We start from the raw sequence: 14,338 nt of genomic DNA, 5'->3' as shown, positions 1-14,338 counted from the left end.
AAGAGAGTGCAAACAGGGTAAATGGGTGGAAATTAGTCTCAGGGATTTACGATGTAAAAGCAATTTTATCACTCAAAATAAAAACCTCAGATATAAACTAACCAGTAATAAAAATAAAGTATCTCACATTGACCCTAAATCACCGACAGGGGGCATTTTTTGCCGCCTAATGAAAAGGATTCGCCACCTTTCCCAGCAGCACTTCATTTCCCGTGATGCTCCACTGTTTGAAGCGGTATCCGTGGAAACGGCACAGGAAGTGGCGCGCAACTGTTGAAAAATGTCTCACAAACTGAAGAGGTGGTTTTGATGCTATTATTTGTCACCAGCCTTTAAAACGGCGTCTAAAGACAGCTTGGTGGGCGTTTCTCTTTATTAACCGGAGCTCCACGTTGTAAAAAGTATGTTTTTTCAGTTTTAACTTGCCTTTTAGCCTAAGATAGCTCAGCCGTACATCCTAGTTTAGTGAAAGTTACAGAAGCTTCGCCATGGGAATGAGAGTTAACAGCTAGCTTGTTGTTACATACTAAACACTTTTGGTAAATGAAACGTGTGCAGCCTTAACGAAGTCTCTTTGTCGTATTGTTTGTGAGCAGATGTCGTTTGTGAGAGTGGGGCGTCCACAGCAGCACGCCAAAGGAAAAAGGCCTGTTCGCCCCAAGAAGGCAGCAGCTCAAAGAAGAGAGTGGGTGGTGAGTATTGACAGCTGAACAAATACTAGAGACATATGAAGGCCAGTCACAACTAAGCAGGCAGTCTTGTACTTGTACATATTTCTGTGCAATTAGAAGACAGTCTACTCTTGCTTGCTGTGAATCTTCTCTACCATAATCTGAAATAGAAAGGTATGAGGAGAGATTATTTGTTTTCTAGAGGTTACTCAGATCATCAAGGAATCTAATTTCTTGCTAAACTAAAGAAACATGTTCATGGTGTAAAAAAACAAACATTCAAGCTAACCTTTTATAAGTTCCTTTATTTAGCCTGTCTAACTTCTCAGCGTTTTGGTTTCAGAGCACTGTCAACGACCTCTCTGTGCACAAGCTGACACCTGCGGAGCTGGTAAGGTGCAAGAACATTTGCACTTTTTATTTTTTAAGTGTTATTTACTGTACCTTGGTCTCAAGATTGTCTGATTGTTCTTCTGGTTCAGAGTCATCGGCATGAGCTCCACAAGTCTCACAACAAAGCAGCAGCTCAGTGGGAGCTGAAAGAGAAAGCCCTGAAACGACGTCTCAGGCACGCAGGGAGCCCTGCACCCCTGGACCAGGCCAGTCTCAGCATCATCAGGGAGGTAAGTACAGTGCTGTGAGAATATATATATTTGCTCTGTTCCTGATTTTTCAGTTTCAGCATTGCACGTGTATCTGTATCTTTTTAGTGGCTCTTACAGTGTTGAGTTAAACTCAGTTGTGTGGCGTTGCTGCAGGTTTTCTCTGATCAGCTGCTGCTGCAGGATGTGTTGGCCCGTTCTGACAAAGCCCTGGCTGTGGTCAAAGACCTGTTTGGAGATGCTCCACGCAGGCACACCGGTATCTGGCAACTTGTTTTGTGTGCAGATAAACAGATGCAGTGACTAGATAGAATAACTTCTTGTCCATTGCTTTATGTCATTGAGATACCCGATTGTTGAACATTGGGTGTTTGTCCCAGTATTTTCATTTTGAAGAGCTACAAATTCTCTCTGATGGTTGCATAAGTATTGCTTTATGTCTAAATGTTTTTCCTCAGGACACCCCAGAGTGACTGTGGCTCCAAACTGTGACTCTGACTCAGAACTGCCTGTTCTTCAAAGACCAGATCGTCCAACTCATCTGTCTCTCCTCAGCCAGTCAATGATGGATCAAGAGGTGTGTGTGTGTTATTGAGACTGTCATTAGTAGCTTCATAATACAGCATGTGCAATGTATAATCTAAAGAACAACAACTATGCTTATTAGTTTATTTTATTTCTTTTAATGATCTAAACCCTATATTTAACAGAAAACACTCCAGAGGTAACATATCCAATGCTTACACTGATTAAAAAAAGTGTATTTTTAAATACTATACACCGTTTTGAGTTTTTATTTGCATTTTACACAATTACAATGATTTATTTCAGGCTCTTAATGAACTGGAAGCTTCAGAGGACGACCACAGAGACGATGCCCGTCCTTCAACCAGTTCAGAGTATCATGTAATCCGAAGGTGCTAATCCCTGCTAACTGTTATACACTACAACAGTGACAGAGATGCTGCTGTCACTATTAGATTGCTCATAACGCTTTTTTGCAGGGTCAATGTACAAAAAATGAAGGCGCAGCCTCGGGCTAGAGTGTCACAGCAACACAAAGGTCATCATCACAGCTGTCACCGTGGAGACAAGGATAATAGTCCCGTGACACCCTGTACATCAGACAGGGCACCAGCTCAGAGAGGTAAGATAAACAGATAATCAGAAGGTCTTAGTGCCATTAGAAGTGTGTTATATTTATTTTAAGTAGTGATCAAGAAATCATTTATTACAATCTGGCATTAGACGTGAAAATAAACACTTATCTAATGTCATTTCAGCTCTCAATGCCACCGTGGCTGTTCAGCGTGTTCGGTCCAGACAGAGTCAGTCGGAGGACGCCAGAGAGGAAACATCAGTCCTGGTTTCTCAGGTTCTTAATTCTGAACCGCCTCAGAGCAAGTCAGGTAATATCTGCAAGGGATGGATTTTCTCCAAAATGAAATACTCTGTTTGGAGATGAGATCATGTCTGTTGTTCTTCTTTTATATGCTGAACAGACTGGATCGGTAATCACACCAGCAGAGGCAGGAAGTGTGTTTCCCAGGGTTCAGAGCTGGACGGCTCCTCTGTTGCCTCTCTCAGCGGGGATCAGTCCAGTCTGGGCCTGCTGCAGGCCATGTTGGGTCAGGTGGAGTCGGATTTGGACGCACTGAGCCCTGATACAGCACCAACATCTGCACAGAGTCCCAAAAAGCACAGAACACAAAGCCTTACTGGATTTTCTGTGGCCTTGGTCTCTACACTGGGACGTTTGGTGCACCTCCTTAAAAAGGTACTGCCAGATATCAAAAAAGGTTTTGTCACACAAGCTTGTGGAGATTATTATTCAAACTAAAGATAATCCATGCAGGCTTTACTCACATAAACAAAAAATAAGATCGTGGTACCATTATCACTGCATCTTTTAGTTTATAGGATACATTCATTTCTTATTAAATGTTGGTTTTATTTAAAAAGTCATGTCATCGATGGGGATGCAAGGAGACACGAATTCCTAGTTTGAAATCTTTAGATAGCAGCAAAACCACATTTTAGAAATGCTTGATCTGTAAAATGTTTGTTACTATTACTGATTTAGCATCACTAATGCTGAAAGTCTCATGTAAATATGCTGAAGCACAGTTCTTATCTTTTTCAGGGGTCTTCACATTAGGGCTGCTCAATTAATCGAATTTTAATCACGATTACGATCTGGGCTTTCAACGATCATTAAAAATGACTGAGCCGATTATTAGCCCCTCCCTCATTTATCCGCGACACCTTAAAGGCCGTCTGTGAAAATATTGTCGGGCATAAACCAGTTCGTGGCGCAAAAAAGGGTGGAGACCGCTGATTAAGAGGACCCGAGGGAAGCTCGGAAAGCTAAGCAGAAGTTATTTGGAGAGTGACTGCCGTTGGTTGAAAAGAGAGTTTAAAAAAAAAAAAAACTTCAGTGGTGTTGCACACTATTTTATATTATTTTTTTAAAGTTATTGTTAACCCTTTAAAGCCGGTCAGAGCAGCACGCTCCGTTTTGCGTAACTATTTTTAAATCCCTGTAGAACCTGAACCGTGTAAGCTAGCGCAATAATTTGTTTTGCATATGAAACCGGAGGAGTTGTACTTACATCTGATGCCATCAGCTTGTCCTCGGTCACGGTTTCGTTCCACATATAGCTTTGCAAAAATTGCATAAAAAGCGCTTGCAGGAACAAAAACATAATATTCCAGAAACACGCTTTGCCGTTCCTATCAGCTGTTCGTAACACTTCCCACAGTAAAATGATGCACATGCTGTTTTCTTTGCAAATTTGCATCATAGGATTGTTTTTTGTTTTTCCTGCAGTATATAAAAATTGCTGTATCTCCAAAATAAAACTATGAAGACACTCAAAATAAATTTCCTGTGGTGGGAAACTATTTTTTTGCAACTTTATTGTATTTAAAGTTTTGAGGGATAAACCTCTTAAATTTCTCCAAGTAGAAATATATGTAAACAAAACAAAAACGATTTTCAATTTTTTTTGTAGTTTATTGCACTTTTTTGCAATTTATGTAATTACTATGGACTTAATGCATACATATTATTAAAATATGGGCTATAACAGTTGTATTGATGTATAGCAACTTGAAATGCTCCCACAAATGGCACTACAGCATGTAAAAAAATAATATAAGCTCTGGTGGACTTGGTTCTATGGTAGGTCTTAAAGGGTTAAATAAATATCGTCAAATAATCGTGATCTCAATTTCAGTGAAAATAATCGTGATTATCATTTTTGCCATAATCGAGCAGCCCTACTTCACATTAATAAATAGAATTAGTTTTTAAATTGTAGGGCAGGTTTGCTTTGATGCAAATATTTGCAGTCTGCTATATGTGTTTAAATCACTGTCTGCCTGTAATGTGTTAGAGGGAAGATGAAGCTCAGGAGGCGGCACAGGAGAGGAGAAAACTGGAGGAGGAGCTGAAAGAGCAGCAGAGGCTCATTGATGCTCTCACTGCTGAAACCATGACTCTGAGAGAGGAGGCTACAACCCTGCAGGTGGGACTGGGCTTAGGTTATTGTTACTCCATCTATGCTGATAAATCATGAGTTGGTGACGATGTGCCTCTCAGGCAGGGTTACAGCAGCGGACAGCAGAGCTGGAGCGGAAGTTGGACACAGTGGTGTTGGCGATGGGAGGGCTCGGACTGCTGAGTGAACACAGTGGCCAAACCCCACACTCTGAGGTTAAAGTTGCAGGTTTGTGCAGTCTGTCTGTGTATATTCTGTCCAGAGGAATTTGGTAAATGGTGAAAATGGTTTATATTTTGGTGAACTGTTGGTATACAGGCTGTCAGTCTGCGACGGGTGCTGAGCGAGTACCTGTTTCTTCTGCCGTCCTCCTCTCACCACCTCAACAGCGGGACCACTTTCAGCATGTTCCTGGTAACTTTCTCACTTCCAAAATTATTATCTGATTTCAAATATTCAGCACAGAAATGATTCACCTTGAGGCAGCTAATTTTTGTTTCTCGTTCTTCCACAGCAACTTGTCCTGCGCCACCGCACCAGCAGCTTCCTGCTGCGGATCTCCTGCTCTCCTATGGGGACCTCCGCGCTCACAGCTCAGACTCTAGTCTCAGCAGTCTGCCCCTAGTTCAGCTTCCCTCTGCTTCCTCGCTATCGCTGACCTCTGACCCTCTTCGCTCACAGAGGTCTCCGGGCACAGTGCTAGCTGAGATTGCTCAGCTGAGCAAAGAGACCGATCTTATCAGGGCTCAACTCAGCCAGGCAAAGGGCCTCGGGTCAGGGGTCAGAGAATCGCTCGACAGTGGCAATGAGAGAAGAGGGTCGAGCTGCAGCAGCACCGGGAGAGTAACACCTCAGAGCGCTGCAGAGAGCAGGATGTCCGGGTCCAGCTGTAAAGAGAGGCGGAGCCAGCATGTGTGGACTCCTGAAGAACAACAGCTGACTCAACAGGTGAGATTTAAGGGGTTGTTTGAAGCTCTCTGAGAGCAGCTCACCTTTTAGAGGTGGAGTAGTGGCTCCCCTGACTCCGCCTAACTTTCTGACCCTCCCTTCATAGCGTGATGGGACAGGTGCGTCGAGGAATGAACTGCGCAGAGCCTTTAGGTGGCCTCCTCATTCAGATTTAGTAATGATTCACATGCGGTGTGTGTCTCGTTCTTTGTTGTTTTTTTGTTTTTTTTGCTTAGGCAACATCACCCAACACTTTCAGTGAAAACAGCGTGGAGCAACGCCTCCTGGAGCTGAACAGGCAGAGCGCTGCAGCCCGAGGTCGACTGCTGGAAATAATCGAGCAACAGAAGCAAAGTGTTTCAGCCAGAGTCTCTCCCTCTATCTCCCCGATCCCAGCTTCTGCCTTCAGCCCGAATCCAGAATCCAGTGGGTAAAAGCAACATGTCGCTGTCTGTTTGGAGCACACATGACAGTTTAAAATCATTACGCCTCATCTTTTGCAGCGAAACGCCTGGAGGCATCAGAGCTGCTGCCCGAGCGAGAGCTCCGGTCACACAGTGGTGGCGGTGAGGGTGAGAGGAGGTGAGTATCAGATCGGCTCAGGGAGGGATGTTATGACAAATAACAGCAAGGTTCTTTTTACCATTTCTTTTCCAGCACCTTAAACAGACACAAAGTGATGATGTCAGGAAGAAGAACTGACTGAAGATCACATGATGTAGATGATTAATTATCTTTGCTGCAGGTTTGCTGGCTCTGATGCATCTTCTCACAGTTTTGAAAGAGAAACCAGGGATGGCAAAACACAGGTATACACACACACACACACACACACACACACACACACACACACACACACACACACACACACACACACACAATGTGCATTATTTACATGTCGTTGCTTGGATTTGAAAAAAAGACTTTCTTCATTGTCAATAGATGGACAAGGAGAGAGCTCGAGAAGGCTGGTTTGCATTGTCTGCTCACGTGAGGTGACAAGAAGGACAACCCAGCATACCTGAAGATGTTTATTACGCAGAATGTTCTTACTATTTTTATCTGTTTTATTAATGATTGAATTAAAATGTTTTTACTTTTATACATTGTTTTTTTTTTTTGTCTTCACTGTGACAAGTTTCTTTCTCCATTTGACGGACGTGACCCACATTTCCAATTTATTAGAATGAACTTCTGTTTGCCATTTCTTTGGGTTTTCCTCCTCAGTGTTACATCTGAGTACTCAGAAAACCCTACAGCTGAGTAATGTGTGAGCAGATGCAATTAATTTTTAATCTGTCTTCATTCAGTCTTACTTACTTGACTGTTTTTCCTTGCTGAGCAGTCTCGCTTTAATATGGAAGTTTGATTTGTGGTGGAGCTGTAATCTGCAAATACAGTCTGTATCTCCATCTGTTCGTTTATGTTTGAGGCTGTTCATTGGTTTCCTTATCTCACATATACGAAGGTTTATAAAACTGTCTTAATGTATAATGAGTGCCTTGCAAAATGTGCTTACACCTCTGGTGCGGTGGTTATGTAGTCTCTAGTATAATATGTACATGCACTGTTTCATTTTACAGTATACTGTAATGATCGTCCTTCCAGGAAATTTGAACCATCAGACACTTAATACCCTTTGAATTTTTTTCTGCGCCAGTTTGAAAGTTTGAACATTTCCAGTTTAGAAATATCTCTGTTTATAGAAGGAAAACTAAACTAAAATCAGGCTTTATTTGACAAGCATATGCTGGCATCCATGAAAGAGTGAAATTTAGATGCAGACACTCTCCCATGATGCCAGTGGTTTTACTTGGAACCCCTGTTGGTAATGACACATGCGGTTTTTCAAACCTTAGCTCATGATTAATAGTAGGTAGGTCAGCTACCACGTCCATAGAGAACAACCTCCACTAGGGTTTAAATAGCTGGGACTCTCCACCTTTTTGTTTTTCAAGCTGAACAAACCTCTTGGATGAGAAGTGAAATGTTTTAAAGGAGTCCAGCTGCCTCTCTTAAGACGACCATGACCTGATTGACTAGGAACCTACACAGATATGGAGTCAGCATGTCTTGTAGATTTCAAACGACATGCAGATAATATAGAGACTGTATCCAGTCTTTGTTTATCTTGGGTCTGTGTTTGAGTCCTTCCTGGCAGATAGAACAGTTCATTTTACCTGAGATTTACCGCTTAAAGCACATATGATAAAACACTAAATGGATCTAGGCAATCAAGATTTGAGACTTGCAACATAAGAAAATGTAATTTTTCAGAAGCTGACCACGCTGCAGCTGTCAGCCAGCAACCAGGACAGCAAGCCGGGCGAGCTCATCTACCGCGTCACCAAACAGACGAGCCTGGGACACCTCGAGCATGCTGCCAGTCTAGGTAGACCAGACCTATATGTCAGTGTTTTTAGAAAGGACGGAAAAGTAAAGATGAACGCCAAACTAAACCAAACCAAACTTTTCCCACCGCTTGGTGAGTAGTTGGCATCCTACATGCAAACTGCAGATGACTATGGCAATCTGATTGCAACCAAAGCAATCACAATTATGTTTTTGGTGCAGCAGACCCTGATTTCACCTGGCAACCACCACAAACCAGTGGCTTTACCCCCCAAAGTTGCCAGGGTTGTGCAGCGCTGTGGTCGATTAATCACCTCTCCGGTTTGAGCCTGTTCTAAAGTGCCTGTTGGTGTGATGGAAGTATTTAAAAAAGTGACAGCAGGGTGTGGAGACGGGAGCTGAGCCGAGGAAGCCTTCATGCATCAAATACCAAGAGTGTCAGGGGAACACCGGGGAGGACAACAACAAAACTGAAACAGGGAGCTAAGAACTTAATCACAAAAACCCGACTTCACTACCGTATGTTTTCAATGTTTTTCTCACTTTTTACAGAATCAAAGTCAAAGTAATGTCAGTACTTCCAAGCTTTAAACCCTGCATGGTCGTACTCTCTCCTGCACTCCATATTATCCTTTGTTGATCTACACACGTCTGTTGCTGCCACGGACGTCGCATGCTCGTACGTCATTGTCATGAGACACTCTCGCGAAGAAAATGACGAGGATTAGTTACGCAGTAATGTAGCCTGCTTACGGGAAAGTAACAGTAATCTAATTACTGTACCTTTTTTGCAATAGTAATCCCTTACTTTACTCGTTACTTGAAAAAAGTAATCAGACTATGCGGTGTTGCCCATCTCTGGTCCAAATACAGAAAGTATCATAGAAAGATTTAAGGTATCGTGCCACATTTGACCTCTGACCTCTTGTTCATGGTTAATAAATTAAGAGTCAAAGGGAAAGACAAATTTGAAACTTTGTTACTTACTACCGTTGTTTGGAATAGATAGGAATATAGGGAATTCTATATTTTTATTTAAAGACAGGACTCACATGTTTTCATTTCTAGTCTTTAAAACCTGTCTATACCCATCTAGTATTAATTCCTTCTGGTATACAAGTATGTATATTATGCACACACACAAACACACATGCTGCTATTACCCATTTCTTGTTTTTATACCTAAGATGAATTATTGTTGAATGAAGACATTTTTCAAACACATGTAAAATGAGGCCAATTGTGTTTATTGGGTAAAGGAAAAGGTAGAAGGGGGAAAAGGGGGGATAGAAAGAAGGAAAGAGAGAGGAGAGAAAACCCCAACAATCCCCTCTGAGCAAGCACAGGCGACAGTGGATAGGAAAAACTCCTTTTAAAGTGAAAGAAACCTAAAGGAGAAACCTATGGCAGAACCAGGCTCAGGAGGGGGCAGTCAACTGCCGGGACTGGTCGGGGGGTGAGGGTGAAAAAAGAAAAAGGAGGGAGGGGAAGGGGGGAAATGAAGATGGAATAGAGGTGGAGGAAGACGAGCTTACATCAGGTGAGAAGCAGCAGTGTCCCTCCTCCAGAACCAGTGGAAACGTTTTCTCTTCTTTTTTAGATATTCTTCCACCAGCACTTTTTTCTCAATGATGAGGGTTTTCAGCTCATCCATTGTTTCTGTGTTTTCTTTCTCAAGTTTGTTGCATCTTTTCACCATGTCTTCTAATTGTTCTTGTTTTTCTTTAAGCTTGTCTTTCAGTTCTTTAACTGTTGCCTCCTCTATTTGCTTTGCCTTGTGCACATCTGTGTGCATGTCTTCCAGCTGCTGGTTTCTCTTCTGGATATCTTGAAGTCTACACTGCAGGTCTTTATGTGTTTTCTGTTGTTCTTGCTTTTGTGCCTGGATTTCAGTGTTTTTGTGCTTCAAGGTCTTAGAAAGTTCTTCAAGTTCTGTATTTTTTCTCAGCATTGCATTGATGCTACTCTGCATCGCTGAGCATTGATTTGCCAGTTTTTTCTTTTCTCCTTCCAGTACAGTTGTTTTGTACTTTGTTTCATTATACAGTTCTTGGAGTTCTTCATTTTTCCTCTGAAGAATAAGTTTTTCTTCTTCCAGTTGTATTTTCTGTTGGTCTTTTTCTTGAAGCAGCTGGTTATTTCCGTGCACTTTTTTATCGAGCCTGATTTGGAGCAATCTGTGTTTTTCCTCCATCTCGTCAACATTGGAGCCCATTTGTTTCAGTTTAATTTCCATTTGCTTCTTGTTTTGAAGCAACTGTTGATTTTTGTGCAGAGTTTTGTCATGTTTCACCTGCAGAGCTTTGTATTTTTCCTCCATGGCTTGGAGTTTGCTCTGCAGGTCGCTCTGCTCTACGGGCTCTTGTTTTTTGTCTTGGAGGATCTCCTTATTTCTCTCCAGAGCTTCATCAAGCATAACTTGCAAGCCTTCATTTTGTGTCTTGATGTTCTTCATCTTGCAATACATTTCTTCCTGATGTATTTTCTGTTGGTCTTTCTCGTGAACCAACTCTTTATTTCTTTCCAGAGCTTCATCAAACATAACTTGCAAGCCTTCATTCTGTGTCTTGATGTTCTTCATCTTGCAATCCATTTCTTCCTTTTGTATTTTCTGTTGGTCTTTCTCGTGAACCAACTCTTTATTTCTTTCCAGAGCTTCATCAAACATAACTTGCAAGCCTTCATTTTGTTTCTCGATGTTCCTCAGCTTGCAATACATTTCTTCCTGATGTATTTGCTGTTGGTCTTTCTCATGAAGCATCTCTTTATTTTTGAGCAGTGCTTCCTCAAGAGTCATTTGCAGCATTTTCAGTTCTTCCTCCAAGACTTCAAGCTTGGAGTCCGTTTCTTTCTCGAGCATTTCTTGTTGCTCTCTCTCTTGAATGAACTCTTTATTTCTGTGCACTGTTTTCTCGAGACTGATTTGGAGCAATCTGTGTTTTTCCTCCATCTCGTCAACATTGGAGTCCATTTGTTTCAGTTTAATTTCCATTTGCTTCTTGTCTTGAAGCAACTGTTGATTTTTGTGCAGAGTTTTATCATGTTTCACATGCAGAGCTTTGTATTTTTCCTCCATGGCTTGGAGTTTGCTCTGCATGTCTCTCTGCTGTGTGGACTGTTGTTTCTCTTCTTGGTGGATTTCTTTCAGTTTTTCCAGAGCTTCGTCAAGCTTCTCTTGGAGCTCCTGATTCTTCTTGAGCATGTTTTCCTGTTTTATGCTCTCTTTTTTCTCCTTTTGGAGCAGATCTTTATTTTTTTCCAGAGCTTCGTCAAGCTTCTCTTGGAGCTCCTGATTCTTCTTGAGCATTTTATCCCCTTTAATGCTCTGTTTTGTCTCATTTTGGAGCAGGTCTTTAATTTTTTCCAGAGCTCCATCAAGCTTTTCTTGGAGCTCCTGATTCTTCTCGTCTTGGAGAGCCCATTGTTTCTCCTCAATAATACCCTGTTTTTCTTGAAGCTGGTAGGATAATTCTTCTAATTCAGTGCTCTTTCTCTCATTTTCTTCCATCAGGATCTTAATCTTTTCTCTGTTCATGAGATTTTCTTTCTCCATTTCTTCCAGTCGCTTTTCCTCTAACTCTACCTGTTCATCCCAAGGAAGAGAGCTGATATAAGGGTCTAGGGACTCATACCATGGAATAGAGCTGGGGTCAACTTCTTGTCTTTCTTGCTGTTTCTGAGACATGTTGGAGTCTGTATACCGTGAGTACGGAAAGGATCCAAATGTTTGAAAATGCTTTACTGGTGAACGTTTGAATGCTGCTAACACAAGTGCTGCAAATAACGGACTGAAAGTTCTACATCCTCACCCCTACTTAAGAATTCATGAGGATCAAAGCTTCAAAGGATCAACGCTTTAGAAGCCTGTGACATCAGAATTCCATAAGCCAATGAGGTTGTCACATGACATTTTTGAATGAGGTCATAGTTTTGTATGAATTTTTTAAAATAACATCAACATTCCGTGAGCCAATGAGGTTCTTACATGACTTTTGAATGAGGATAATTTTTTTACTTGGAAAATTACCAATAAAGTTTCAATCCCTGTTATTTTTGTAAAAAGAAAATAAGTATTATTGCAATAACATACAAAGTGAATAAAGAAAGTAAGTAAAAGTACAGTTTTATTTATACACCACCTTTCAAGACAAATTCATTTTGTTTGCATTGTATTGGTAACTCGTTGAAGTGTTACTGGGTATCATAACCAGACAGTTTGCACATACAGTGAGTGAAAGCATTGGGTGGACTGAATCAGGGTAAATTAAATTGATAGAACTGAGTGGAGTTCTATCAATTGTATTGATCAGAGAGTTAGAACAACAACTAAAAGAAACTTTGATTAATCTGAAAGGAACTAATATAGGTTAACTGGTAGCTGATACAAATCAGGATTTAAAACCTGTTTGACCCCTTGTTTTATTCAATATTGCAATTTATATGATAACTGTTCCATGTGAAAATGTTGGGAAATGAAATATCACAGCTGGAACTCAATAAAAGTGTAAATTCAGAAGAAGTTTTGGTCTTTTCCTCATTAATGCACATCATAGATAACTATGTAATGTGTCTGTTGCACACGTTGTATTTCAGGAATAACTACAAACGTGTTGTATTACAAACAGCTGTATCAGGTCTTTGCATCCACAATCAGTGAGGATAACAAAACTGGAGACCAAAAAAAAAAAAATCTGGTTCTTGTTTTTAAGACGGTCACCTTTAGTTTCACGCTGAGTGATGCTGGGTTGTTACAGACAAACCTGATTATGTTTCCCACTGGGTTTTATACTTCAGAGGCAACACAGAGTAAAGAGAAGCATTGTTATTTCAGTTTAACTTTAGTCTCAGTTTAGTTTAATTCCCTTGTAAATTTGATAAGAGCCAAATTGAGGAAACAAACTCAGTGTGTGGCCAGAAAATGCCATGGTGGCTTACAAACACATGTCACAACAAAATATGAAGGATAAGACAACACACGTATAACGGAAAGAGACGCCACGACTTTGCCACGGTGCCATGGACGCCCAGGTTTGCAAATACAATAACTTGAAAATGAAGCAATGTTGTATTTTCAAATTGATACCATAGATACATCTAGCACAAGACTCAAAAAAGTTTGAATCTTCGTGACCTTGACCTCAAGGTCTGATGCCAAGTCTTGTCACTGGAGATTGAGGTGATGCAGGATTTTGAAATTTATTCTATATGTGCAGCTACTAAGAGGCTGAAGGATAACACTGATATTTTTATATTTTCATGGAGCTGCTCTCAAAGCTTTGTCATCTCTCCTATAATTTAGTCCTGGTCCTGCATCACAGTGTGTGGTGTGGAATAACACTGTGATAGTGTCAGAAATTTAGCTTGATCATCTGAGTGTAGCTGCTGCTGCTACTAGCCAGCAAACCGAAATGCAGCATGTAGTGATGCACTGACGCAGGCATTTGATTTGGTATTGGACACATTGCACTCATAAAACCTGGTGTCCGTCGCATATGTGTTTGCGCTGCAGGTAATTAAGTCCTGGGTGTTTTATCATTGAGCCAAATTATCATACTGTTACACTCCTGTATCTTCTCCTGAGTGCTGGAGGGGACAAAAGACAATGGTCAAAGACAATTATTAATCCATCTATAATATTTGGAGGTACAGCTGTGTCCTGGGATATCCTACACTTCCATGCGCAAACATGGATAGCCTGAGGTTAAGAAAGGAGCAAGACGGTGGTCCCATGATAGTGCAGTTTTTGTTATGGCCTGCAGGGGGAGGCAATTTCCAAACAATTTCTTACTGAGTTTAATTTATTACAACACTATGTTTCGGTCACTAATTGTGGTCTTTTTTTTTAGTTATTTAGGTAAAGCGGGCCATGCCTTACAGCATCGTTACCCTGCCTCTAACTTAGGAGTGTGCAGTCAAAATGTGGAAAGTGTTCAGTGTAATAAATATCTCCCTTTTGATTCAAAGCTGAATTTCAAAGCAAACACTGAAGCTGTGTGCAGAAAGGGGCCCCAGCGGCTCTTGTGTTTAAGAAGGCTTTCTTGTTTCCACGTTGATAAAACCATGATGGTTTTATTTCATCATGCTTTTATTGAATCTGTTTTGTCCTTTTTCTTGGTGTTGTGGTTTGGATAGTTATCTGAAAAGAGCAGAAACTCTCTCAGATTGTTAAGTGGTCTAACAGGCTGATTGGAGAACCACAGCTGAATTTTCCTGTGCACCAGACAGTTACAGCGGTCAGCTGGTTTAATTTTTCTTGATGATC

At 41.1% G+C, this 14,338-nt stretch overlaps 2 protein-coding genes across 3 annotated transcripts; one reads left to right on the top strand and one right to left on the bottom strand.

Moving 5' to 3' along the window:
- Positions 1-223: 223 nt before the first annotated feature.
- Positions 224-6,826, top strand: spice1 (spindle and centriole associated protein 1). Of its 2 annotated transcripts, none has more exons than XM_082546473.1 (18): positions 224-358; positions 597-692; positions 1,015-1,062; positions 1,154-1,294; positions 1,430-1,532; positions 1,732-1,850; positions 2,105-2,190; positions 2,278-2,420; positions 2,557-2,682; positions 2,776-3,050; positions 4,672-4,803; positions 4,878-5,004; positions 5,095-5,190; positions 5,291-5,724; positions 5,961-6,150; positions 6,228-6,306; positions 6,470-6,533; positions 6,667-6,826. In XM_082546473.1, exons 2-18 carry the CDS (start codon positions 597-599, stop codon positions 6,721-6,723), a joined length of 2,316 nt encoding a protein of 771 aa, XP_082402599.1. In that variant the 5' UTR covers positions 224-358; the 3' UTR covers positions 6,724-6,826. The 2 variants fall into 2 exon arrangements, with proteins under 2 accessions (XP_082402599.1, XP_082402598.1); XM_082546472.1 differs by having other exon boundaries at positions 225-401.
- A 2,778-nt stretch (positions 6,827-9,604) lies between these two features.
- Positions 9,605-11,761, bottom strand: LOC309714604 (uncharacterized protein; the record flags this gene model as incomplete). The annotated part of the gene is made up of 1 exon (XM_082547151.1): positions 9,605-11,761. The coding sequence occupies one exon, from the start codon at positions 11,759-11,761 to the stop codon at positions 9,608-9,610; it is 2,154 nt and encodes a 717-aa protein (XP_082403277.1). The 3' UTR covers positions 9,605-9,607.
- Between the last annotated feature and the right edge of the window lie 2,577 nt (positions 11,762-14,338).

This window comes from Aulonocara stuartgranti, assembly GCF_965226115.1.
Source record: "Aulonocara stuartgranti genome assembly, chromosome: 9".
Lineage (NCBI taxonomy): Eukaryota > Metazoa > Chordata > Actinopteri > Cichliformes > Cichlidae > Aulonocara > Aulonocara stuartgranti.
This window is presented reverse-complemented; position numbering and strand designations above follow the sequence as displayed.

Coding starts and splice junctions, on each gene's coding strand:
- spice1 (XM_082546473.1), top strand. CDS start 597: ATGTCGTTTGTGAGAGTGGGGCGTCCACAGCAGCACGCCAAAGGAAAA. Junction 1,851..2,104: donor AGTCAATGATGGATCAAGAG/GTGTGTGTGTGT, acceptor GATTTATTTCAG/GCTCTTAATGAACTGGAAGC. Junction 3,051..4,671: donor TGGTGCACCTCCTTAAAAAG/GTACTGCCAGAT, acceptor GTAATGTGTTAG/AGGGAAGATGAAGCTCAGGA.